This window comes from Mustela nivalis (assembly GCF_964662115.1).
Source record: "Mustela nivalis genome assembly, chromosome: 5".
In the NCBI taxonomy this organism is placed as follows: domain Eukaryota; kingdom Metazoa; phylum Chordata; class Mammalia; order Carnivora; family Mustelidae; genus Mustela; species Mustela nivalis.
Genome location: NC_139024.1, coordinates 156,332,653 through 156,360,070, shown reverse-complemented (window position 1 = coordinate 156,360,070; position 27,418 = coordinate 156,332,653). Strand labels below are relative to the sequence as shown.

Here is a 27,418-nt window from a genome sequence, read left to right as displayed (position 1 = left end):
AGGGAATCTAGGGCTGTTAAAAAAAGAAAACCAGAATTGAGGGACAGCAGAATAATCCACACCAAAGTCAACGGATATTGGGAGGTGGGGGTTAGAAAAAGCAGAAGCTCTAAAAACGGAGAAGGTGCCCTCCTGTAAAGACAATTCACATCGAGAAGTGCCCATTCGTAAGGCTGACTCCCTGTCCACCATACCAGGAGGAGAATGACGACTCTGGACTCACTAGAATTGTGTGGGAGGGGGATGTGGGGGTGGGGGAGGGGCGCGGCGGCGCGCAGACTCGAGTCTGTGGCAGCCCTTCCGGTGCTTGGCCTGGTCACTTCCGGAACCGCCTCTGTCCCACACTCGCCCCAACGTCTTTAGCTGAAGTGGCTTGGGCCATCGTGGGGCGCGTTCCCAGTACGGCTGTCTCCTGTGGAGACATGAGAGAGTTCTTTTATTAAACCTGCTTGTTTACTCTTGTTCGTTTCTTGTATTATTGTATAATGGGGGGGGTATATTTTCTCCCCAACAGAGTCTGTATCAATCTGGGTAGAGAGAAAATCAGACCCGGCCCAGGGTAGCGTGTTTGCCGTCTGTCTGGCCGCCGCTTCGCAAACGCGCTGTTCTCTGACCGGAAGATACACAGTCGCCTGCTCCGGCCGCTCGGTGGTGTCTCCTGCTTCGACGGGGCCCCCGCGTGGCTCCTTTTTCTCCTGTTCCTGTTCGCTCACCAGGCCAGGGAGGGGCGCGGCCCTCCCGTGTCTCACGGCAAGTTCTCGCTTCCGAGGGGCCACGTCCGCCGGAGTCCGGGCCCACCTGGACCTAAGGCCGCGCGGCGGAGCTGGACGGCGCCTGCGCGAGTCGCCTGACGCCGACACCGCCCGCGGGAGGGCGCAGAGCCGGGGGAAGTCTCGGGAGTTCGCTTCCCGCGGAATCGCTGCGGGAAAGGTCAGTTCTTGGGCCTCATTCGTCGTCCGCCCGGTCCGCCGCTCTGGCCTTCGCGCCCCGGCCTGTCTGACGAGCCCGCCCGGGGGTGCCCACCGCGGGCTCACACTACCCGGGAGGCGCTGGGCCGGGACCTGTGGTCGGTGTGAAGAGGCACGAGCGGAGTGACCCCCTGTGGGTGCCAGGGACGCCGCGCTGAGGGCTGCAGGCTCGCTTCCCGGCCGGCGGGTGCCTGCGGGCGTCGAGGAGCTGGCGCGGTGACCGGAGCCGGGCGGTGAGCTAAGCGCGCCGGACCTCTGCGGGGGCCACCGAGCCGGGGCGTGGATGGACGAAACAAAGGGCACGATCGCCGCGTCACACGGAACTGAATGTGTGTGAAGAAACGCACAAGCAAGAAAGGGGTCGAATGTGTGTGTCCTTTTGAGGGAGGGTGTCGCTGCGTCGAGTGTTCGGGAAAGGCCTCTGGTAAGACGACCTAGAGCTTCTGCGTGAAAGACACTCCTGAGGAGAAGAGAGACTGAGGAGACGAGAGGCTGGCTTGGGCGCCGCAAGGGAGAGACACTAAACACTTGGTCTGGGCTTGCCCTCGGGGCTTCAGAGGAATTGCGTGACTCTCTTCACAGTTGGAGCATGGTGAATGCAGCTGGAGTAGGAACAGATGGGGTGTGTGTGTGTGAGAGAGAGAGAGAGAGAGAGACAGACAGGCAGCTCAAGTGTTGTGCATGATGTTAAGGAACTCGGGGTTATCTGTGCCCAGTGACACTTCAGTTACACTTGATCTCTTTGCCCCCAAGCCCTCAGGCTAAGCTGAGCCCCTAAGCACCAACTACAGGGGAGGCTGTGGGTCCTGGAGGGTAGGGGTGGGAATGAATGAATGAGCAGCAGGGTCCTTCAGAAACCCGGTCATACTCGGTCGGTTGAGCGACTCCTTCAGCCGGGGTCACGGCCCCCCCCGGCAGTGGTGAGATTTTAAAGGTTGTTTAACTTCTGAGTTTGGCCCTTATGTTTGTCCTCAGACTTTGCCTACTGCCCTGAAAAAGAAACAGACTAGGAAAATCTGTGCTTCACGGGAAAATTGCAGCACACCTTTCTGTTCCGTCTGATCCTGGCCCTGTGGGAGATACTTTGCAGCTGTAAATTGTAGGCAGCCGACAGCAGTAGAGAACAGTCCCTGTCACTAGACATGCAAATTATTTGTGTCTCCCGATGGGACGTGGACTCCCCCCCCCCCGCCCATTCCCATCGCGGAAAAGCCAGTTGTGCTCTGTGCACGCGGTCACGTCAACATCCCTGATCTATCCATGGCATCCCTTTGAATTCTCTGACCTGGTAGTAACAGCTGATCACTTACTTCATTCATTAAGGGGCTAAAAAAATACTTCATTTTTATATTCGTAGGAGAGTTAGTTATAACTGTACCTTTGTTTGTTTGTTTTGAAATTACCCTTCGTTGAGACCTGTCTGCGCTCGCTCTGACTGCGAGGAGTTTCCGGTGCCACCTGGATAACCATGGCAACCGAGGCCTTCCTCGCCGCCTGCCTTGCTTTTCTCCGAGGCGGCCAGCAGAGGGCGGGGGCTGGGCGCGTCACCCCCTCTCGGCCGGCCTCCGGGTCGCGGGATTGGTCACGAAAGTGAGGTTTTCCTGAAAAGTGGGGAAGAAGGGGCATTACAAGGTTCCAGTCGGTGAGAGCAGAGAACGAGATAAGAAAGACAGACAGAAAGAAAGGTAAAGTGTGTGAGCAGTAGCGAGAAAATCAGCGGGCTCGACGTTTTCTAGCTCCAGCGTAAGCTCTCGGGTACCAGGCATTGGTGGTTCAGTGGTAGAATTCTCGCCTGCCACGCGGGAGGCCCGGGTTCGATTCCCGGCCAATGCAAGGCTTTTTCCTTTCAATCCTTTCATCATTTTGAAACGACCCCCGTGTAGTAGTAGGATTCCTTCCACTTCCGGTTTCTGAGCCAGCTCATCCGTGGGAGACGAGACGCAGAGTCGCTTCTGCTGCGGTCTGTGTGGCGGGCTGGCGACCGCTGCTTCCCCGACTGGAACATCAGATTTTCCGCTTTCAGAATACGTGGAGTCTGTGTGCTCTGGACTCATCTTTTGTTGGAAGCCTGGGTAACACTGGTATGTAGACTTTGAAGAAAAAAATATATATATATATCTTCGGACAAAGGTCGCAGCCTTTGGAGGAAACTGTAAAAGGATTACCGAAGGGAGCCTGTGCGTGCCTAGCAGAGTGGCGCAGCGGAAGCGTGCTGGGCCCATAACCCAGAGGTCGATGGATCGAAACCATCCTCTGCTAAGTGGCTAACCTTTTTCACTTTCTTTTTTAGCCCCCACCCGGCTCGCCTTCCGCCCTCCCCCCCTCCCGCCACATTGGATACATTTACAACACAGCTTTAAAATCCTATCTTCCGTCGGTCTCTAACTGAAGCTTTAGTAACTTTTGGACGAAAATAACCCACTAATCAAAAGTCTCTAACTAGCAATGTCAGGTGCCCTCTGTCGGGAGCAGAGAATTGATTTTAACCCATCAGCTTGGCTGCCGGGTTGTAAACAAGACTGTAAGTTTAGAGGTCAAAAGAACCAAATACCCCAGGGCTTCACCCAGTTTGGAGAATTTAAAATTTAAAATAGCAACTTTCCTAACAGTGTCCGTCACCTCCGCATCCAGGCTCTGTTTTCCTCCTCAGCACTTACCACTACCTGGTAGACAGTATCTTTTATACTATATATTCCCCACCCCCGTGAGCTTAAATTCACAAGAGAAGAGGTTTTTGTTGTTTGGTTGGTTGGTTGTTTGTTTTTGTTGTTTGTTTGTTTTGGTCTGTTTTGCCATTGGGGGCACTGTGATATCTAGAACACTACCTGGCCCATCTTAGGTGCTGGTGATTTGGTAAATATGTCAAAAACTGCAATTTCTAATGCAGCAAACACCAGTATTGGACAGTTTACTCCATCTTCTTTTACATTTTAAAAAATTATTGGAATAATACAAAAATGACTACACAAAATTGATCTATTATTTAACATAATGATTTAGTCACTAGAAACCTTATTTTTAAAGAAAAAGAAAAGCACACAGAAACTGAAGTACTCTTTTAAACATCAGCTCCAATCCTAGTTTTCTTTCTCAGGGCAACTCTACATGAATTTGATGTGCATCTCTCCCCTTTATGTTGTTAATAATTTTTATTTGCAAGGAGCAGCATTTGCAGCTAGGATGAGTGGTGGGTAGAACTGGAGCCTCCTGATTCCCCAGTCTTCATCCTCACTTGGGGTCCTCACCTGGTGACTGGATCAAAGTCCTGTATGGATGCTGGCTACTGAGATTTCCAAACCACAGAATTTCAGAGAGAGGCCCGGAAGCTCCTTGCGTGAGCGGCCATTTGATGAGCTTCGGAGGAAGACAAGACTGAGACCAGCTCACTTTTCCCCACCTTCCTTTCCACATTCCTCACCTGGAATCATTGGTACCTTATTATTATCTACAACTTACATTCTATCTCTGTCAGCTCGTAAAATAAACTAAAAATGATTTAAAGGCGATCAAAGACGTGCCCCTCCACAGATCCCAAAACCTGGAGACTACCTCGTGGCCCCACAGGCACCAGTGAGAGGCTGCACTCCTATCCCCTTCGTCCACTTGCAAGTTGCCGGTGATCTGTTCCGACAGCTCACACCTCTTAATAATCCCCTCTTCCCTTTTTACTTCTCCATGTCAATGTTTCATTCTCAGGCCTGCTTTTATCGGTAGGTACCAGGTCGTGGAATGCCAGCACTTAGCCTTCTAAACACCTTTTCTAGTGCAGGAGAGAGAAATCCCTTCTCAGCAGCCGCAGAGAGAGAAAGCTTTAGGGCTTCATCAAGCGGACCTCGCCACTGATCTCTCTGATGAAGGATTTGCAAAGATGTCGAATGACTTCAGATTGTGACTATGACCTCTGAAAGTCACATTTAAATTCTAAGTCTGCAGATGGTTGTCTTTTCTATTTATTTATTTATTTAAATTTAAATTTGGCCTAGGGAACATACAGTTCAATATTGGTTTCTGGTGTCTTTCTCTTTAAAAATGTGTTGCCCTGGTCATAAGATACTGACTGGAACCCCCTTTTATTCCTTCAAGACCTTTACCTTCGTGATATTTCTTTGTTCAATCAGAAGACAATTTGGTTCTTATTTCCTTCATGTGCATGAAAGTAAAGTAAAAAAAAATAACAAAATCAGTGCTTTACTGGATAGTTGATTTAGACATAATGTGACAGTCTATGTCTCATTTAAATAGACAGTAGAACATAAAGGGCTAAAAGAGAAAGACATGGGGGGGGGGTTCCAGAAGCAAGGATGGGCCATTTGCAGAAGGGAGTCATAGTAGGAAGGGAAGATTCTTGATTCTTGTGGCCTCTACAGTCTCTATCCTTTCCTTCATGATGAGACAGGAGAGACGGGGACAGTCACCAAAAGAAAATGGAAAAAATGTTGAGTCGGGACCAAAAAAAGTAGGTAGAGGAGAATACTGCACAGTAGGACAAACATCACATGATTTAGAGGAACGGGCTTACTTATCCAGGTAACTATTAAATCCACAGTACTCCCAGTGCCTTTCACCACTTATTTTTCATTACTGTAATAGCTTAAAGAATTTTACAATTTTTCTTTTAGCTCATTTCTTATCCATTTACTTAAATGGCACAAAGTAGCTGGTGGATACCTAATGGGTACATGACTGGTCTCTACCCAGAGCTGTCAAGTGAACAGATTCTTTCCAGGGTAGGATTTGAGAAGGTGGAGAGGTCTAGGTGATGAGGGAGCAGGAGGCTGGCTGAGGACAAAGCAAGAGCTGGCGCCTTGCAACCCCCCCTTCATCTGCTCCCCTCCATATGTGTAGCATTGCTCAGGCACCCCTGACTGCCATAAAATGATAAATAGTTAACTTGCTGAGATCGCAATCCTGCAAAACAGGAGTCTCCCTTGGTTTGCAAAGGTCCTTGAGATTACAACAAAGAAGTTACCTTATCAATAGCCCAATTTCCAAAGACACAGAACTCAGTTCCTCAAGCCTAATGTCACCCTCCCCTCCATAAAAACCGAAGGAGGTGGAGGTAGAAGGAAAAGTAAATAAAGTTAAATTTCTTCTAAACCTAAATCTCATTAACAAGGATGCTTGATAGCAGGAATGTAACATTCCACCAGACTTCCAATTGTCTTTACTTGATAACAACTAAGCCTTCGATATCCTGATAGTATTCTTTGCCCCAATAGCCCTTCTGAACACCCCTTTGTCCTTGCCTACCCAACTCCTGTGTATATAACCAACCACTCCTAACAACCCGGCGCGGCAGCCGCATCTCTGCCTGCCCACGGGCCCTGTCCCCGTGCTTTAATAAACCACCATTTTGCACCAATGACGTCTTAAGAATTCTTTCTTTAGTCGTCGGCTCCGAACCTCCTCACCCCACCGAACCTGACTTAGGTTCTGGGACTTCATCATAGGGATGGGCCCTGTGCTTTGGTGGCAGGGGAAGGACATGGGACAGCTTGTCATGGGCACAGAAATCTCCCTTAATGTCTAGAGACCTCCAACTGGAGCTTAAGCTTGCTTCTCCCTCTCCCACTCCCCATGCTTGTGTTCCCTCTCTTGCTGTCTCTCTGTCAAATAAAATCTTTAAAATAAACCTCTGGTTTGGAGGACAGCACAGCCGTCTCTTTAGCTGTAACTGAAAGACACCCCCCCATCGTTAACTAATTAACTGCTCTTTTGTTGTGTAAAAGTACCCCTCCTCCCCTTGCAATGAAAAGACCCTTCCCCCAGGGTTGAATTCAATGTAACTGCTCTTTTGCCTTTCTGTAACCGCTTGGCTTTTAGGGCATGACACTTGTCTCCTGTTTGAACAAGATACCTTCTCCTAATAGCTGAGGCATGGTCACGCAGGCAAGGGGGCTGCATGGTTGATGAAGTCCCAGAACCTAAGTCAGGTTCGGTGGTGTGAGGAGGTTCGGAGTCAACGACTAAAGAAAGAATTCTTAAGACGTCGTTGGTGCAAAAGGTGATTTATTAGAGCACGGGGACAGGGCCCGTGGGCAGGCAGAGATGCGGCTGCCGCGCCGGGTTGTTAGGAGTGGTTGGTTATATACACAGGAGTTGGGTAGGCAAGGACAAAGGGGTGTTCAGAAGGGCTATTGGGGCAAAGAATACTATCAGGATATTGAAGGCTTAGTAAAGACAATTGGGAGTCTCCTGGTGGAATGTTACATTCCTGCTATCAAGCATCCTTGTTAATGAGATTTAGGTTTAGAAGAAATTTAACTTTATTTACTTTTCCTTCTACCTCCACCTCCTTCGGTTTTTATGGAGGGGAGGGTGACATTAGGCTTGAGGAACTGAGTTCTGTGTCTTTGGAAATTGGGCTATTGATAAGGTAACTTCTTTGTTGTAATCTTAAGGACATTTGCAAACCAAGGGAGACTCCTGTCTTGTAGGATTGTGATCTCAGCAAGTTAACTATTTATCATTTTATGGCAGTCAGGGGTGCCTGAGGAATGCTACACCTATGGAGGGGAGCGGATGAAGGGGGGGGGTGCAAGGCGCCAGCTCTTGCTTTGTCCTCAGCCAGCCACCTGCTCCCTCATCATTCCCCCCTGAACAATTTTGACCCTTAAATCTTTAAGGTGATTGAAGGTGGAAGGTCTCATCTTCTGTAACTTCTTCATGCTGAATAGGGGCGTAGAGCTGTCCCTACCTGCTCGGGTCAATATTGATCAGGGTAGGAATGTATAGGGGAGTTACGAAAAGTGGAGGCAGCTGAATCCAGTGCTGACAGTGAGGAGGCGTCCTCGCGCGCGACAAGGATCGTCTGTCGTGGTGTAGTCATTGTAGCAATGGAGTCTCGGCACCAAGTAGAGAAACATGGAACAAAGCAAAATATTAAGGTTAATAAGGCGATAAGAATGAGAAGCCCGAAAAGGAGATTTGGCCATAGTCCTCCTTCAAACCAGGAACTTAACCATTCACTGAGAGAGTGAGAGAAGGATCTTGTAGGGCCTTAATTTGGGTATTCATATCTTTTATTAGTCATGTGACATTTTTGTGATAGTCTGGGATGTACACACAACATTCTGTTTTGATGATTGCACATGTGCCACCCTGGGCACATCCAAGGCCATCCTATTTTGTAGGACTGCCTTGCGTATCTGTGACACTTCGGTATTAAGGAGGGAGATGCCATTTAGTGGATCATTGAGTGCCTTTGTAGTATATTTATTAAGGGCTTCTACTTGCCACATGACATCCTCTAGTCCCGCAGATGGAACAAAGATGGATGCTAAGTGATCATACCATTTAAAAACAGATCATGTCCATCTTTGTTTCAAGTTGGGGAGATTAGCTGGAGTTGTAATGGCTTTAGCAATGCGCCCATGAATCCAGGCAAATCCTAAAGTACAGCGACCTATCCACCCGGGAGGAAGCCAGGGCCACAGGTTGGTTCCACATATCCAGTGGGTTCCATTTGGAGCTGGCCATCTGATGCCAGGTCGCCTTACCCAGTCAGTAGCAAACCAGTCAGTAGCCTGGAGTACTATTACTTGGGAACACATTTCTAGTGGTAGCCATCCCAGATATCGTGCGTTCTTTGCCCAAGTACCACTCGTATGATTCCTTTGTTCCCAGCATAAAATTGCCTTCTGACTGAGCCGTCCAATCGTGGGTGTAAGCCACAGATATGTATCCCGGATCTGACATATGCCATCTTCAGTATAGCGATAAGGAGGGTTTTGGAACTTAGGCCCATATTTGATTGGGGAGTTATGGCTTCCCCTTTCCTTCCAAATAGCTCCATGGGCATGTAGTACCAGGAAAGCATATTTGGAGTCAGTATAAATGTTAATTCTTAGGCTTTGGCAATTGCAAAGTGCTAGTGAGCACTATGGCACACCTAGCTTTTCTTATTCTTTCTATGAAAACTACTGTCATCAGAAAACCAACTGTCAGTCGTATTTTTAACAGGGGCATCTTAAATCTGGACAAATAGAGTAAGCAAGATCAATAACCTCTGAACATTTTTGCTCTATAGAGAAAGAAGTACAGTGGTCAGGTTCAGGCATACAGGTAACTAGGTTTAGTGTAGCCCAGTATTTAATAAGTTGGCCTCCATCATCCATTGGTGGCCTTTGGCTTCTAAGATGAATCTGGACCTGATGTGAAGTTATCACAGTCAGGGACTGTTCCATAGTGAGGTTTGAGGCTCTTTTATGAGGGAGGCTGTTCTAGGTTTTGCTAAAGCATCTATTTGCAATTGGACCTCAACAGAGGTGGCCTCTAGGATAAATATGACAAAGGGGTGAAACCAATAAGAAGACCTTTGAGTGGTCCAGCCTTAACAATATCCTGATTACAGAGGATCACTGGCAAGTGAGAAAACTTGTCAAGAGATAAGGGGAGTCACCCATGGATCATTCAATCCAATCATAAAGAATGTGGGGTCATCCATTGTCTCCACAAGTCCATAGTTAATCCTATGGAGTGCAATAGGCTGGCTTTTAGGCAATTTCATTATCCCAGCCACACATAAGGTGTTAGTCAAGTTATACAATTGTAGGGGAATCAATCCCATTTTCCAGTTGTTTAATCATGTGCTGTGGGGTCTGCTAATATCCCCACAAAATAAAAAGCAAGAAGATCATCTAAATGAGCTATTGTGTAACTTCTCTGAAGTTTACCTCTAATTGTTTAGCTTAGGTAAACAAACATTTAAAGACAATCAAATCTAGAATTCAACATCCATAAAGGTATGTTATTAAAACATAATTTTTCTCTCTAAAATAACCCTCATTTCCAGAGATAGCCAAATCAGGACTAATTCACTTGTGAAACAAGTCCAGTTTTAACAAACTTGGCCTAATTATTTACATAAGCTCAGCAAGAACAGTGACTGTGATCAATAGATCTTTTAGAATCTGCTTTGCTGGAACTTTGTATAAGGAATCTCTAGGTTGAACTTTTAGAAGCCTCTCCCGGCCAGAAGCCAAGCCCTGTACTTGCCATCAGGCATGCCTGCAATACCTGTTGATTTGGGTGAGTTCCTCTTCTGAGTCTCCACACCTACCAAGGAGTGACATTCTTTACTCACCTGGTGAGGCTGCTGGGAACTCTGTAAGCAAGGTATCAGGCCAACAGTCCCAAGAGGCTTTATGGCTCCAGGTTTCATAAAGTCAACCTTAGTTCCTTTAAAGCTGTCTGGTCATATCTGAGTCTTTTCAAATATGACATCCCAGTCAAAGCCTTGGAAAAATAACCCGTGTTTCCAATTTTTTCCTGTTATAAGGAGAACATATTCTTATTGAACTTATGCAAATGACTGATTGCCATGGAAGAATGAATACTTACTGAGAACTTTTGGTTTCAGAGGGTTCAGATAGAGAGAAAAGGTGAATGCTTTGAGCACTTTTACAAATGAGCACTTTTACATCTCTATAAGCTACAGATAACTAGGAGGGAGTATCCCTAGTCTGTAAGAGCAAACATTAGAGAGAACCAGCAATGTTTAAAGTAAGACAAAACATTAAGAGACACAACACTATAATCTTTTAGTTCATTTAGTCCCATGTTACTAATTCTGGTGAATGCGGCTTTAGTCCGTTTTGGAAATTCTTACCCATTTCAGTTTTAGGATTTTCAAGCATATCAAATATCTATATTTGTCCTGAAAGTCCTTTACAGGAACCCCTTGAAGATAATTTTACAAGAGAATTAAAACAATTATAAATGACAAAAACTCAGAATGGATATGGTTAGAGCTAAAGAGACACGGGAGTTTACAATTTAGCTGCAAGGAAATCAGGTTATTTCTGTGATACATAACATTTCCATAATTACAGTATCAAGCGATGATCTCTCAAAACATTAAAACTTTAGGAAGTGCGTAGAATCTCTAAAATAGTTACAGCATTTTCCCAAATGTAACCCAAGGTTTATCATTGGTTCAGTAGTACTTCATGAGCAACTTCACATACCAAGGAAAAGCCTGAGTTAAAGAGATTTACAATTTAAATCCTGTCAACATTTGCTAAAATTTTAGAAAGTTTTAAAGCACATGCCTAAATATAATTAGGGATGTTAAACACCTGATAAAACAAAACATAGAAACTGGGTTTTCTGGGCAGGCAAAGAGAAAACCATTTACATTTTCTTAACAGCAGATCAATTGATCTAAGAAAACATTGTCCTTTTGAACAGAGACAATTTCAGTCTTGTACCAATGTACCTTTAAAACCCATTCATTTCAATCTTAATGCATTCTTGACCATAGCTAAAATTCCTTTTCTGAAGATTTCCCTTCACAAACCATCTACAACTTTCCTTTGCATTCAGGTTTTGTCCCAAGTCATTCCCTTCCAAACAACCATCTCATTTAGGACAAAATTACCTTCCCTTACCTTCAACAAAATGTATTTCCATTCCTTAAATCTTTCTTACATATCTCCTACTTTCCTACATACAGTTTCCCTTTATTTCCATCAGTCTTAGTTACACTAAGCAGAACTTTGTATTCTTAGAAACACCTTTAGTTATTAACCAATTGTGAACTGTTACAACAGAATTCTTCAGGTGGCAATTTATGAATCAGTTAAGTGGAAAACAAGTTTACCAGCAGACTTAAATACTCTTAGTTTCTTTGCAGTAAGAAGTCAAAAGCACAAACCTACATCCAATAATTAATGACTTAGCATTTTATCCTGTTTGGTTAAGATACAGATGTCCGCAATTTAATTCCATTTGTCATCCAAGCAAAACTTTAAAACTTTCAGGTTATCAAAGACTTTGAAAGCTACTTCAGCAATTACCCATTAGAACTTTGAGACAGACAATTAACCATCAGTTTAGTCATTTCTTTGCTAACAAATTTTAACAAGTAACATAAGCTTATTTAACCTTAAAGTAAACTTCGATAGAATAAAGCTTCACATTTACTGCTGTTAACTTCAAAGATGCATCTATCTTAATTAAACCAACAAACTTAACTTAGTTTCAATACTGATTTACGTTCCACCTGGGCCCACTCCACTTTGAATGTTTACCTGAGACATGCGTGGGAAGATCTGGAGTGGGGGTGTTCTTCTTGCTCCTTGACAGTGAAGAGAGAAGGAGCCGTGGTGCATGATCTAGAAGCTAGTCATGCAGGCTGCACGCACTTTGGTGCAGAAACAGAAGGGGATAACAGAGGAAACAAAGTGCTGCCACGAGGCAGAGAAGGGATTCCCGGTTTCAGAGCTCATAAGCCCCAACAGAGGAGCAGATGCCATGCTTTCCCACCAGCCAGGGGGGAGGGGTTAGGCAGTCCAAGTCAGGCCAGAGAACACAGGGAAACTTCCCCGAAACAAAGAGAGTTTCGGCAGCTGCTTGGGAATAATTCCTTATGGTCTCTGTCTCGAGTTAGACCAACCCCAGTTGGCTCCAGTTATAGCCATTAACACGGGAAGTGAGTGAGAGAGAAGCCCCCACATCTATTAGGAGAAACAGAAAGAAATAAAGCCAGAATCCCCTTTGCGAGGGATGGCCCAGGAACCTGGGTTTACTAGAAGAAGGCTTATTTACGTAATTACCATCCAATGTCAGGAGAAAGTTTACTAGCTGACTCATTTGGGCAAACACATTTTGCAAAAGCCCCTTAGTCTGGGGTCCTGGTATAGAGCAATGAAGGCCTAGGTATGAGCAATGCAGGCACCCTAGGTCCATTTGCCCCGTTTCCTGCAGAGATCTAACTGATAGATCCCACTGAGGCCATGCAGTGTTACAGGAGCTCAGTCCTTTCCTAAGTTTTGCAATCCAAATTATTTCCAGTGGGCTAAAAGGCACCCCAAGGTAGAGTCCTTGGGAACTGAAGCAGCCTACTGAGGCCATGCTTCCAGAAAAGTAAAGAAGGTCCATTACCAAATCCCCCTGACTCCTGGGTAGCGTCCCACGCAGGATATGTCAGAGGTTCCTGTGTGTCAAAAGCGACCAGAGGCGTCCCTCAAGATATCGCTATTGATCACCATCCTGCCTTCCCTGGGAAGATATTCCTGCCATAAAAGGCCCTGGAGGGGTGCCGGCGTCCCTCCACTTCCCCATCGCATCCTAGGCTGCTGATGGGTGCCCGGTGAATGGACCAAAATGCTTGTGCCATGCTATCCTATGTCCTGAAGACTGCATACTGTTTTGCCATATTAGCCCATAAAAACGCTAGAGAAGTTTTGGCAAGGGAAATTACTGAATTTCATAGCCTTAGGCGGTTTGCAGAAGACACTAACGAGAAACAGTAAAGATTGAAATCCATCATGGTCTATGCGACATTCCAACACATGTGGTCCTTACAGCCAACTTCCCTAGGAAACGGTCCCCGGTTGCGTTTTAATTCAATCGGGTACTGGTTTCGGCCGGCTCCCAGTGGAGGTCTCGCGGCCAGAAGTGGCTAGACCGGGCATGTGGAGGGGATCACCTTAGATCAATCAGGAGGAAACCTCACACGGGAGTCTTAAGATTGGCAGCCGTCCTGGTGACTTAGGTGGCTGTCCCGTGCCCAAGAGAGACAACTTTCTATAAGAACAGGAATAGAGTGAGGCCATCAAGTTTCTGGGTCTTATTGCCATTCCGGCCAGGGTACTAGCTTACAGCCAAAAGGCAGGCGCTCTCCTCCCCATAGAGTAGCCGCGGGCTAGAGGATTACAGCCTGAGCCATTGACATGCAAGTGTTCCAATAAGACCATACTCCTTGAAAAGCCCTGGAATGAGCATAAAGGAAAAGGAGAGAAAGTACTCACCAATTTTGCACCGAAGCTCAGAGTCCAAATGTAAAGACTCACAAATCTCCTGGCTGGCTCGCCAAAAATGATGAAGTCCCAGAACCTAAGTCAGGTTCGGTGGGGTGAGGAGGTTCGGAGCCAACGACTAAAGAAAGAATTCTTAAGACGTCATTGGTGCAAAATGGTGATTTATTAAAGCACGGGGACAGGGCCCGTGGGCAGGCAGAGATGCGGCTGCCGCGCCGGGTTGTTAGGAGTGGTTGGTTATATACACAGGAGTTGGGTAGGTGAGGACAAAGGGGTGTTCAGAAGGGCTATTGGGGCAAAGAATACTATCAGGATATTGAAGGCTTAGTTGTTATCAAGTAAAGACAATTGGGAGTCTCCTGGTGGAATGTTACATTCCTGCTATCAAGCATCCTTGTTAATGAGATTTAGGTTTAGAAGAAATTTAACTTTATTTACTTTTCCTTCTACCTCCGCTTCCTTCGGTTTTATGGAGGGGAGGGTGACATTAGGCTTGAGGAACTGAGTTCTGTGTCTTTGGAAATTGGGCTATTGATAAGGTAACTTCTTTGTTGTAATCTTAAGGACATTTGCAAACCAAGGGAGACTCCTGTCTTGTAGGATTGTGATCTCAGCAAGTTAACTATTTATCATTTTATGGCAGTCAGGGGTGCCTGAGGAATGCTACACCTATGGAGGGGAGCGGATGAAGGGGGGGGGTGCAAGGCGCCAGCTCTTGCTTTGTCCTCAGCCAGCCACCTGCTCCCTCATCATGGTCACGTAGGTCACGTAGGCAGGGGGCTGCATAGTCACATAGACAGGATGTCTTTCTGCTGAGTAATAAGGTCAAACTTCCCCTCTTTGTTTCCCCTTCCCGCCTTTCTCTTCGTGCGAGGGGGTCTTCCAAAGCCAATCCGCTAACACCAAGTATGCCTTTTTTCAAATGTTCAAATTGTCAGCCAATCGGCCCCGTCCCATCCGGGACTTGTTTGTACCTGTCTATAAAAAATCCTGCACCACCCCAGCCTGGGGTGCTCAGCTAGCAGGAGCTGCTGACCACCCGCAGGCGCCCGCGCTACAATAAAGAACCTCTTGCTGTTTGCATCCTGTGGCAGTGTTGAATTCTTGGGTAAGGGGATCCGCGGGTCTTTCATAACTTAAGCTAAGTGTAGATATTTTATGAAGGACAGAATAGAAGATGAGAGCAAAGCATGGGAAATGGCTTTACGTGCTTTATGAAGGGTGTTCTCTCAAAATTCACATATTTGAGCCCTAACCCCAGTGCAGCTGTATTTGGATACATGAGCTTTGAGAGGTAGTGAGGGTTATATGAAGTCACAAGGAGGGTCCTAATCCAACAGGACTACGTATTTACAAGAAAAGGGAGAGACTTGAGAGGTGTGCAAATAGAGAAAGGCCACATGAGGACTCAGGTGCATGCACGGGAGGGAAGCCAAGCCAGCTCACACCTTGATCTTGGACTTGTAGCCCCAGAACCCTGAGAAAATAAGTGTGTTTAAACCACCCAAATAAATGGTATTTTGTTGTGGCAACACCCGAAAAGAATGCAAGCATTTTAATAGGATGTTTGAACTTGGTTAGTCAGAGGTGTCAGAGGACTAAGAAACATTTGGAAAGAAAAATTCTACCTGCAAAAAGAGCAAGAGCCAGACTTTATTATTTAAAAGGGCATAGGACCTACAAAATGACCAAGGCCACCAAGTTCATACTGACCTGTTCTGTAAAGAAAGTGCGGCTTCCTTACGTGTAACCATATTCCTAAATCCTGACGTATGTCTTCAAAGAGCAGCCCACCAGAATCATGGGTGTTCTGTCAGATGTTTAGGTTTACAGGAAATACTAAAGTATTTCTATTTTGGGGACTAGAAGTAGAGAACGGGCTTTTGTTTTGTTTTTGTTTCAGGTTGCTGAGTTGTGCACAAGTCAGTCCTCAGCACTTCCGCGTGCGCTTTCTGGTTCTCCCGCTCTGTCATGTGCACGTTGGAGAAACTTAAATCCAGTGGTTAAAGGGTGACAGAAATAGTAATTCTACCGACACTCACGGTTGTCCTTGGGAAGTTGAATTTAGGAAGAAAGCATTTCAGTTGCGTCTGGAAAAGAGCAAGGCCTTGGAGCTCTGTCTCCGCTCTCGGCCACAAGATGGCAGCAGAGGGCAGCGCGTCCTAACCCGCAGGTGAGGGTCTCCCGAGGGAAAATTCAACGTTGGAAAGAGCAAAGAAAAAGAGGGGATAAGGAAGCGGAGTTCAGAACACGATGAAATTAGGGAACTCTTCTCCAATTACGGTCGCTTATGGGCGAAGTGGGCCGCCAACCCGCAAGGCCTTACAACAGGGACTTCACTATAGTGTAACCTAAGGCGAAATTCCGGCTTTTGCCTCCTTGCAAAGGGCTTCAAAGAACCCACAATAGATTAGCAAGATAGTGAGAGCCTAGGTGCTTACCCAGCTTCTTCCTTTTCTTCCCACCGGTCTCCTCCCAACCTAGCTCCCGACACTTCCAAAAAGACAGCTAGACTGCAGGCAAAGTGCGGCAGCTCTTTTCTCGGAGGGTGGATGGCTCTAAAAAGAGCCTTTGGGGTTGAATGACCGGACGCTTACTTGGCAAGCTCACTTGGAGCTGGTGTACTTGGTGACGGCCTTGGTGCCCTCGGACACGGCGTGCTTGGCCAGCTCCCCGGGCAGCAGCAGGCGCACGGCCGTCTGGATCTCCCTGGACGTGATGGTCGAGCGCTTGTTGTAGTGCGCCAGGCGGGACGCCTCGCCCGCGATGCGCTCGAAGATGTCGTTGACGAACGAGTTCATGATGCCCATGGCCTTGGACGAGATGCCGGTGTCGGGGTGCACCTGCTTCAGCACCTTGTACACGTACACCGAGTAGCTCTCCTTGCGGCTGCGCTTGCGCTTCTTGCCGTCCTTCTTCTGCGCCTTGGTCACCGCCTTCTTGGAGCCCTTCTTCGGGGCCGGCGCCGACTTGGCTGGCTCAGGCATGCTGGAGACACTCTGACGCGCTCAGGAGAAAAGAGAAAGTTAACAGCGAGCAAGGTGCTGCTTCCCCGTCTTATATAGAAGCCCTTATGCAAATACGGTGTGAGCTACACTCCTTTCTGATTGGTGAATATCCCCCCGAATTCGGGCATTCGTGCTGCCCAATCAGAACGCACGCATCCCAGGGTCGCATTTCCATTGGTTGAGATGAAAGTGCCTCCTTAAGCAACGCCAAACGTTGTTTTTCGCGCCCTAGAACGGTTATAAAAGCTACTGTCCTTGCCCCTCCCTCGCTGCATTTGCTAGTGGCGCATTTGACCTCGGGATGTCTGGACGCGGGAAGCAGGGCGGCAAGGCGCGCGCCAAGGCCAAGACGCGCTCGTCGCGGGCGGGTCTGCAGTTCCCGGTGGGCCGCGTGCACCGCCTGCTCCGCAAGGGCAACTACTCGGAGCGGGTCGGGGCCGGCGCGCCCGTGTACCTGGCGGCCGTGCTCGAGTACCTGACGGCCGAGATCCTGGAGCTGGCGGGCAACGCGGCGCGCGACAACAAGAAGACGCGCATCATCCCGCGCCACCTGCAGCTGGCCATCCGCAACGACGAGGAGCTCAACAAGCTGCTGGGCCGCGTCACCATCGCGCAGGGCGGCGTGCTGCCCAACATCCAGGCCGTGCTGCTGCCCAAGAAGACCGAGAGCCACCACAAGGCCAAGGGAAAGTAAGGTCTGAAAGTCTCTGAGACCAAAGGCTCTTTTAAGAGCCACCCACCATTTCTGAAAAAGAACTGAACGAACACTTGTTTCTGAAACTTAAAAGTAACCTAAATGAAAAACACGAAATAACTAGTCTCCCGTTCGATTTAGCCAATTCTGATAAATGCTTACAATGCATAGTTTTCTTAATTTGTTAAACCACTAAGCTATCTTTATTTGCCCCCCGCCCCAACACGGTTATGGGCAATTTGTAAACTTCTGTCCCAACAAAGACACTTAACCTGTTTTTTGTTTTGTTTTTGTTTCTGGGTCGTATCACCAGCAAAAGGTGGAGGTTCATTGGTCTACGAGAAGGTTCCTAACACTTCAGAGGTACTCCTAAAGAAGAACAAATTACTGGTCAATGTGAATCTTAGCACTCCACACCTGCTGATTAAATTCACCACGATTTACAGAAGTAATCCAATCAGCCCCTTGATTGCATCCGAAAGTGAGTGAATGATGTCAGATAACCGCTCGCTGGCGTTTAGTCTAACGCATATCAGGCTTCCTTCCCCGCCCCACGCGGGGCAAAGTCAAGTTTTGGCGTTCCAGGCGGCCGCTGTGCCCGTAGTATTTTTTAAAAGTGCCTGTTCTGGGTCTGTACAATCAGCAGAAGGAGATCTGAATGATGCTGTTATGAAACACAACTTTTCTAAGACTAACCAACACATTCTGATATGATTTTCCCCGTGTTCTGTTTAAAGGGACAACGGGGTGAAATAAAAAAATGCATTTTTAAGGACACTTTAGGTGCTGACTTGCACAGATTCTAGGTCCGATTCTCTTTCACTGGTGGAATCTTAACGTTTTGGTTGAGAACAGTAAACTTAGGATGAAGTACAGCTATAATCTTATCCTGTAAAAATAGGACATAAAAATAAAACTAATAGCTTGGAAATCAAAACCGTTTCGGAGATCCTAGCAGTCAAATGAAGATTGGCTTGAGAACCAATCACGTTACTCTCTCGACAGACTTGGCCAATCAGGATGGGATCATGGGTATAAAGTCTGGTCCCGGCACCAACTCAGCAGTCACTACCTTTCGCAGCTCCAGTGTTTGGCCATGGCTCGCACGAAGCAGACGGCGCGCAAGTCGACCGGCGGCAAGGCCCCGCGCAAGCAGCTGGCCACCAAGGCGGCCCGCAAGAGCGCGCCGGCCACGGGCGGCGTGAAGAAGCCGCACCGCTACCGGCCCGGCACGGTGGCCCTGCGCGAGATCCGGCGCTACCAGAAGTCCACCGAGCTGCTGATCCGCAAGCTGCCGTTCCAGCGGCTGGTGCGCGAGATCGCGCAGGACTTCAAGACCGACCTGCGCTTCCAGAGCTCGGCCGTCATGGCGCTGCAGGAGGCGTGCGAGGCCTACCTGGTGGGGCTCTTCGAGGACACCAACCTGTGCGCCATCCACGCCAAGCGCGTCACCATCATGCCCAAGGACATCCAGCTGGCGCGCCGCATCCGCGGCGAGAGGGCCTAATCTGTCCTTCGGAAGCTTGTGCGAGCGAGCGCGTTTGCTTTCTCCCTCCCAAAGGCTCTTTTCAGAGCCACTTCCCGTTTTCACTGAGAGTGGCTGTTGTGCTACTGGGTTGGGTGTCAGCCTTAAGTCTGAACTTCGGGGGAGAGATAAGGGAAGAGAAATAGGGATGCCTTTACGTTCTAGCAACCACGGCATCTCCTTCCCTTTTTGCAAAATCAGTGGCTGTTGGGGAGCCTTCATCTGTGCTTACCGCTACTTAAGGAAGCTGTTGCTTAACAGGCAGTAAATGTTTAAAGGCTTCAGTGTCCCCACACAGACTCCCTTCTCGGTCCCTTAAATAATCCAGATGTACAGAAATAAGATGCAAACACTCAACAGGAAAAGAACTTTGACCACCATGGAAGGGTCAGAGCATAGGTCCTGGTGTGTCCACCCCCGCCTCTGGTGTAAGCAATCAGGGAGCAGCGTTGTGCAATCGTGTTCCCCTTGTATCCACAGGCTGAGGAAGAACCCGTCATACGTTATGCGTTGTGCGTTGTTCTGCAAAGTTGGCTGGCTGGATCTGTCCCGGTTCCTAGGAGGTGGTCTGTTCCTCCAGGTTAAAGTCCGACAATGCTGGTGTTTTGCAGAGGATCTAGCAGGATTTTCTCATTGGCACTCACTGTTGCAGCCCCGCTGGAACTGGGCTGCAGGCCTGGCTCCGTTTACCAAGAAAATGAGCTGTGTTCCGACCGCTTTTATCATGACAATTGACTTTTTTGGTGTTTAGCACTGACATCTAGTAACTGTCCATGATAAAGCTCTGAAATGTTTATTCTCTTTCACACCCATTCTAAGGTAAGATACTATAAACTCAGCAAATTGGCCCCCTGGTTCTTGTTCGACATTGGTTTCCAGTTGCTCAGGCCTGACGACAATCCCCTGACATGATGGTGACTTCCCTGGGGGAGAAGCCAAAGTGAGACTATTTGGGGTGGTCATAGCCCCTAGTCCACTTGACCTTTACCCCTTACAGGACGCTACAGAAGTGTTCCCCTCAAATCTCGTGTGAACCTAAGTTCTAAAAGTCAAATTTAGCCCCACTCTCTTCCTTTAGAACACACGTGTCCTAAGGCCAAGTTTTTTCTCATTCTGTTTACTGTCGTATCTGTAGAAGAGTAAAGGCCTGATACACAGCAGGTGCTTGTTAAACTCTAGTTGAATGAATGTATGGGGAATCTGCTGGGCTTTTTTTTTTTCTTTTTTTTTTTTAATTTTTATTTATTTATTTGACAGAGAGAGATCACAAGTAAACAGAGAGGCTAGCAGAGAGAGAGGAGGAAGCAGGCTCCCTGCCGAGCAGAGAACCTGATGTGGGGCTCGGTGCCAGGACCCTGAGATCATGACCTGAGCCGAAGGCAGAAGAGGCTTAACCCACTGAGCCACCCAGGCGCCCCTGCTGTTTTTAGACCTAGATAGCTCCCACTCAACTATAGGTGGTCACCAAGCACATTACTCCCTTCACTCTAGATGCTTTTTGACACCGCTGTTTTGTTTTCTTTTAAATCTTTTGTTTGTTTTTGTTTTTTTAAAGATTCTATTCATTTATTTGAGAGAGAGAGCATGAGAGGGGAGAGGTCAGCGGGGGAGGCAGACTCCCTGCTCAGCAGGGAGCCTAATGTGGCACTCGGTCCTGGGACTCCAGGATCATGACCTGAGCCGAAAGTGGTTGCTTAACCAACTGAGCCACCTGGGGGGCCCTGTCACTGCTGTTTTGATTCCCATGGTTAGCAGAGAAAACACTGACAACAACAATCAGACAAAACTTGACAGCTTCCCAAGTAGCTCTACATTCCTTTTTTTATGTGGAATTGGCCACAGCTGGGGTTTCAGGCCCATCACTACACCCTCAGTAGCTCTAGGTTTATCTTTTCCAACATACAGCTCACTGATATGTGTAGGATTCTTTCAATAAACCCTAGGATAGAAGAGGATCCGGAGAAGCCTCCAGCGGCTGTAAGAAAATAAAGGAGAATTAGTTTAAAACAAAATGAAAACAAAAAGCTAGGGGCAGGAAAGTCCGTTTTCCTTGAAGTGAAAAGGTCAGGGCAGAAGCTAGGCTGCCACATTCTCCAGCTCCTCAGAAAGGACATCCATGGGGACTGGGAATCTGTGGATCATTTTCTATTCTAGTTGAAGTCTGGGTTTGGACATAGAAAAGGTGGTTTTAGGACAAGGTCAAAAATCCTTTGCTACTCTTACCTTCAAAGAATGGAGCCCAATTCCTCTCCCTTTGAATTGGGGCTGGCTCTAGGTAGTGGCTTCTAGTGAATCAGGCAGAGCTGATGGCATGAAGTCACAGTGACGGGGAGGTACTTCCGAGGTGGGTCACAGGAGGGGGTGTTTCCTGCTCTCTCTCAGGCCACTCACTTTGGGGGACCCTGGTTGCCCTGTTGGGGGTACATTCAGGCAGCCCTGCAGAGAGGCCCATATGATACGAAACAAGACCTTCTCCAACAGTCCATGAAGACTCACCGGATGGACTGCACTAGTCTAGATGAGGCAAGCACATCTCACAGCTCTGCCCCTCACCATTGGGATGTCCAGACTCTCCAGAACTTACCTTAGTCCTTGTCCCATTGGCCGCAGGGTTTTCTTCTGCTGCTAGAGACCAGCTTTGTGCTGCTAGTTGAGGGAAGATGGTATCTTTGGTGGCTCACAGGGCTGCTCTGAAGGCATGCACCTGGTGTGGCCACCTCTAGCTACTTAACGCTGGCTGGGCTAGAGACAACAACCGAATCCTCGCTCTCTCACTAGCACTTTCTCTCTCTCCCTCTTTTGGAAAACTGAGGTGCCATGTCGAATGGTCAGATGCACTTGTTAGGGAAACCATTATAAACTCTGATTCTGTGACTCTCCTTTCTCCAGCTCCCACACCAATAGAGACTAGCGGTCACTTAGATCATGTTGTTTGAGATGCCATTTTCATTATGATGAAATGGATACTTTATTTCCACAAGAGATTCCATTAAAGATTAAATGTGGTAATATATGAACATGTAGGAGAGGACCCCAGAGAAGGTATTAGGTGCACAATAAATACTAAGGAAACTTAATTTCATCTCAGAATCTCAGTTCGGTATCTCTCTTGTAACATTGAAGAAATATACCCAAATACTCTGATGAGATGAGGTTCAGGAGTAAGTCCCCCCCTTGTCATGGGTTGAGATTTGGTAAACAGTCCAATCTGATCAGTCACACATTAGCAAGTCATGGCATTTCTGCTAATGGCCAATCTCATTTCTTGGAAGATTTCTCTTAGTCTCTGTCTCACAAGGTGAAGTTTCAAAACTTGTCTTCCAGTTCTGGACAGTACTTGGAACACAGAAACTATTTCTGTTTAGGGGGTAGGGAAGATGTTGAAAAATTAGATGAGAACAGATGTATTCTAGAATGGCCCACCCCCAGGACCCTCTAAAGGATAGAAGCCCTGAGAGGATATCAAACAAGAGAAGAAAAGTAACCAAAAATTTATTAGAAATGAAGCTTAAGGGACACCTGGGTGGCTCAGTCAGTTAAGCATCTGCCTTCAGCTCAAGTCATGATTTCAGGGTCCTGGGATCGAGTCCCACATTGGGCTCCCTGCTCAGAGGGGAGCCTGCTTCTCACCCTGCTTGTGCTCTTTCTCTCTCTGTCAAATAAATAAGTGAAATCTTTAAATAAATAGAGAGAGTTGGATGGCTGGCAATTACATAAAGAATTTTTAATCTTCACTTGGTAATCAGATACCTGCAAATTAAAATAATGCAATACCAGGGAACACACATCAGATTGGTAAAATCAGAAAGCTGTATGTAATCACGTGTTACATGGGAGGTGGAGAAACTCATTTTCATGTGGTGGTTTGTTGACTGATGGTGGTCTTACCCAAGACATTTTGAAGAACTGTCTAATTATTAAAATTGGGTGTGCCCAGGTCTGTGCCCTAAGGAAATTCTCCTACAGACCTATAGACCTATAGATCTATAGACTAAGAGGACATATTGAAAATATTCATCAAAATGCTATTTGTGAAAGCAAAGAGGTAGGGATAAATTAAGGGCATGAATAAGTAGAACACAGTAGATGCATTCTAAGGAAAGTTCTTTCTTCTGGGATCAAGAAACAAGTAAATGGCAAAAATGAAAGCTGAACCAAAGGCTCAACATTGCTTCTATCATTCAGTTTATACTTGGACACTTTGTCAGGATCTCCAACGGAATTTTCTAGCTTTACTTACGACTAACTCGGAATAACGACCAAAACCAAAGGCACCACGTCTGAGTATTTTATAAACATGATTTACAGACACCAGAGTTTTGGTCTGCTCGGGCTGCTGTAACAGAATACCACAGACAGCATGGCTTATAAACAACAGAAATTTATTTCTCATCGTTTTAGAGGCTGGAAGTCCAAGATCACGGCTTTGTCAAATTCAGTGTCTAGTGAGAACTCACGTCCTGGTTCACAGGTGGTCATCTTACCGTGTCCTCACACAATGAATCGCTGGGGTCTCTGTTACAGAGGCATCCGCACCATCAGGAGGTCTCCACACTTAGGACCCAAGCACCTCTGAATATTCCCACCTCCAATTACCATCCCATCAGGGATTAGGCTTTAACATACAAATTTTAAATGGACATACGCAACACGTTCACTTTCAAAGAGTAGGAGCTTAGGAACTGTGTTCTTAGCCTCTACCCCTTGTTTTGAAGCCAGGAGGGCCCCGGGGACCCCTAAACAAGGGGCCCTCACCTTCACCTTGATTTTCTTGTTCTCAATAACCAAGCCTGGAGATATTAGTAAGGTGAGATGAATGCAAGTTTCTGGCAACATTGTTTGATACATTAACTAGGCATACTAGCTAAATTAAGGCCAGCTTAGAAAACAATATAGATCATCACTGATGACATGAGAGTAAGAAATTGCAGAAACAAGGGAGGGTATTAGATTAAAAAAAAAAAAAAAAAAAAAAAAAGGAATGACTGCCAGGCATGAAATGCCTTGTGTACTAGAGCATACATTTGAGTTGAGAATTTCAGAAGAAAGTGTTTTCTCTGATAAGAGTTTTGTGAATCATTTTTCAAGCCATGAGCAGACAAGACTATGGCTTAGTGACCCTCAGAAAGAGGATAGGGGAAGATGAAGAGGCCAGGGAGGACAGTGCAATATCCTTAGATTTCTTCGGTTGGTCTTAATAGCACATGGAGGTATGAGGAGCTGAAGGAAGCTTTATGGATGAGGGCAGAGATGATAATTGCTCATAGGCGGGGGGCAGGGACGGGAAAGCTCCCTGCTTCCAGGTCTCATATTTAAGATTCTGAGCTGATAAAAGGCTAAATATATGTGGAAGGGTAAAACACTACAAAATAGAAGAAAAGATTTGAGAGTGTAAGTTCATGGAAAGGAAAAAACTCCAAAAAGCTAGTGGTGTTTTGAATTAGTGTCTAGATGTGCATGTTTTATGTGAATGTGGATGCATGTGGGGGACAGGAGAAATGAGACTCAGGAGAGAGACTAATCAACTTAGTAAGTAAACTAATTTTGAATGAAGGACAACAATAAGAAAGTAAAAGATATGTCAACCTACCAGCCAATTCCAAAGCCTTAACCAAAACGAAACAAAATCAGGTGTCAAGGAAATGAGTATGTGGCAAATTAAGTTGAAAATACAATATTGAAAAGGATTGAGCCCAACATTTGGAACTAAGAACATTAAAAATTGTCAACTACATAAGTGTGGGTCAGTAAGCAACTTTCAGAACATTGGAAGGGCAAGTACATCTCATTTATTCATCTAATTAAGGGGGAAGGGAATCTCATAGGATTTGAAACAGTCAACATTTGGAAAATATCTCTTCATAATGTGAGAAGGGGGGAAAAAACCCTCTATTTTTCCCAATTATTCACCAAGAAATTATTGGACAGTTCATGTCAATCAGCATTATCCTATGCTGACCCCTCCCCCCAAAAAAGAATTTTAATAGTTTTATTAGTTAGTTTAATTTAAATGAAATGAGAATCCTAAACTTTTTTAAGCTTAAAAAATCTGCAGGCAGTCTGTTTGTTCCCTGCATGCAAGTGGGAGAAAAGAATGAGGAACTTATCTAATCTAACACAGCACATCTTTGGAAACATACATGTGCGCGCATGTTCAGGGCACAGCCCAGGCAAATGCAATGAAATCAAATTCCCGATCTTTCAGAGTATCTTCCCTTTACCTGGTAAAGGAACATTCATAACTTTTCTCAGTGTTTCAAGACTTTGTCTTGGAAAGGTTGGTCTTAAAGTACCATTTTCAAGAACAGCTGCTACATAAGGAAACAGAAAGCTGCCTGGTTCTCCGTTAGTTGCAAGAGAAAGACGGCAATTATCCCGCCAACAGAGACAGGTCTGAGATCTTCAGTATGAAGCACTCAGATTCCCTTTCTAAACAAGGATTTAAAAAAAAAAAAAAAAAACAGGCCGGACTAGAAGCTCAGTAAGAAATGGATTGACTCATAGAGCGGGAGCATGTAATGTTTTCGGCTTACAGCAATTGCCGAATTTACAATAATATATTTTGGTAGCTGATTCCTGGATTAAAAGTAGGTATTTGTTCAAGGGGTGAATAATCAGACACCTGTGAAACAGTGTAAATCTGACGGTAGCTGGAGGGCGAGCCAGCGCCGGGGGGAGGTCATTCCAAACAGCCCCAGCCATGGAAACCAACAAAGGAACTCTTCTTTCCAAGTTGTTGTTTTCCTGGGATAAAGTCGTTCTTGTCTCTTCATCCTACATCTTGTCTGTAAACTAAAGGCAGAGGGTATCTGGGTGCAGCCGATTTCCCAGTTCAACAAAGGATTGGGGGTGCGCGGCGAAGGCAGCTCTGAAAGGCATGGTCTCCCGCTCCTCGGCTCTCCAAGGACCCTCCTCCTCAAACACCTTCAGAAGCCTTAAGTGTTTCTAGCACAGATAAAGAGTGGTCAGTTCTCCCCAAAATACGTGACTGGGATGGAGGAAAAGGAAAGACGACCGAGTGAGTGAAATGCGGAGGCTAGAGAAGCGAACTGAAGAAAGGTGAGGCTGCGCGCACCCTGAAGCGGGGACCAGGCGGCGCTAATCCAAGCAGCAGTCACCGGGGTGCGGAGGTCGCTGCACGCGACACAGCTGCGTAAATGCCCTGCGGACTGCAGTCGCTGCGCTGGAGGGGGACCACTCGAGGCCGGCAGCTGCAAGCCACTGCTGCGAGCAAAGCTCAGAGGCCGAAATCCAGCAAGGCTCGGCCCCGAAACACGACAACCCTCCGGCCGGGGGCAGGCGCCGCGCGGAGGAAACTTTCCAGGAAGCGTCGGGTTTCAGCCGACGAGTTTAGTCACCGCCCTTCGCTTCGGTCCTGAAAGAGTGGGCCGGCCTCTGGCTCGGGACTTCCCAGAGCGGATACCACTAGCCTGCGCTGTTCCCAAACAGGTCCGACAAACGACTATATAGGCCGCCACCCCGAGCAGAGGGCTGTGGTGTCGGCTCCTTTCGTAGTCATGTCTGGTCGCGGCAAGGGCGGGAAGGGCCTGGGCAAAGGGGGCGCCAAGCGCCACCGCAAGGTGCTGCGCGACAACATCCAGGGCATCACCAAGCCCGCCATCCGGCGGCTGGCCCGGCGCGGCGGCGTCAAGCGCATCTCCGGCCTCATCTACGAGGAGACCCGCGGGGTGCTCAAGGTGTTCCTGGAGAACGTGATCCGCGACGCCGTCACCTACACGGAGCACGCCAAGCGCAAGACGGTCACGGCCATGGACGTGGTCTACGCGCTCAAGCGCCAGGGCCGCACCCTCTACGGCTTCGGGGGCTAAAACCGATCTCCCCCGCCGTACTTCTCATCCCAAAGGCCCTTTTCAGGGCCGCCCACGAAATCTGCTAAAGCGCTGTAGACTGTAGAAATCTTCATATCAGACTTCTTAACCCGGAGTTCCATAAGCACGTGGTCTACGGGAATGTATTTAAAATGTGGAGGCTGCATGTGTGTCAGATTGTAACGGCTCCCCTGTGCCACCATATCCAGAAAGTCCATCCCCCCCACTCCGTGTCCACTATTCAACAGACGTGCTGAAAGCCGAGCGAATGTACCATTTATTCTATAAGGTACAGCTGGCCAGTCTTTGCTGGAAGAAGCTGAGTGATTCTGAAGTTTTTTTTTTTTTTTTTCTAACGTCCTGCCAGAGAACATTGTGGCCAGAATTTCAAATAAGGTCAAGGCCTCCCATGTTTTCGGCTGTCCCCTTTAATTTTCAATAAACAATATATCCATTCAGTCACAAGACCTTTTATTTAAGAGTGGAAGGAAGGCACTTTCCGATTCTCAAAACAACATTTTAAGGAATTCTGATGCATCCTAGAGGCTTTTTTAAAAAGTCATATTTTCTTTGTCTATTATCCTAGAGACCTAAGCGGCAGGCGGGAAAATGCTTCCTCGAACCAAGAAC

General features: G+C 47.0%; 5 protein-coding genes across 5 annotated transcripts; 3 read left to right on the top strand and 2 right to left on the bottom strand.

Moving 5' to 3' along the window:
- Window positions 1–222: 222 nt before the first annotated feature.
- Window positions 223–3,022, bottom strand: LOC309865173 (uncharacterized protein; the record flags this gene model as incomplete). The annotated part of the gene is made up of 4 exons (XM_082731359.1): window positions 223–412; window positions 550–1,291; window positions 2,372–2,569; window positions 2,728–3,022. 4 exons carry the CDS (start codon window positions 3,020–3,022, stop codon window positions 223–225), a joined length of 1,425 nt encoding a protein of 474 aa, XP_082587485.1.
- Window positions 3,023–15,371: 12,349 nt separating this feature from the next.
- LOC309865371 (histone H2B type 1-C/E/F/G/I) lies at window positions 15,372–16,760 on the bottom strand. Its single transcript, XM_082731651.1, has one exon. It carries the CDS (start codon window positions 16,717–16,719, stop codon window positions 16,339–16,341), a length of 381 nt encoding a protein of 126 aa, XP_082587777.1. The 5' UTR covers window positions 16,720–16,760; the 3' UTR covers window positions 15,372–16,338.
- A 243-nt stretch (window positions 16,761–17,003) lies between these two features.
- On the top strand, window positions 17,004–17,551 carry LOC309865367 (histone H2A type 1-B). The gene has a single exon (XM_082731643.1). The coding sequence runs from the start codon at window positions 17,042–17,044 to the stop codon at window positions 17,432–17,434; it is 393 nt and encodes a 130-aa protein (XP_082587769.1). The 5' UTR covers window positions 17,004–17,041; the 3' UTR covers window positions 17,435–17,551.
- Window positions 17,552–18,496: 945 nt separating this feature from the next.
- LOC309864030 (histone H3.1) lies at window positions 18,497–19,015 on the top strand. Its single transcript, XM_082729336.1, has one exon. It carries the CDS (start codon window positions 18,531–18,533, stop codon window positions 18,939–18,941), a length of 411 nt encoding a protein of 136 aa, XP_082585462.1. The 5' UTR covers window positions 18,497–18,530; the 3' UTR covers window positions 18,942–19,015.
- Window positions 19,016–26,460: 7,445 nt separating this feature from the next.
- On the top strand, window positions 26,461–26,848 carry LOC309865376 (histone H4). Its single transcript, XM_082731656.1, has one exon. The coding sequence runs from the start codon at window positions 26,477–26,479 to the stop codon at window positions 26,786–26,788; it is 312 nt and encodes a 103-aa protein (XP_082587782.1). The 5' UTR covers window positions 26,461–26,476; the 3' UTR covers window positions 26,789–26,848.
- The last annotated feature ends 570 nt before the right edge of the window (window positions 26,849–27,418 follow it).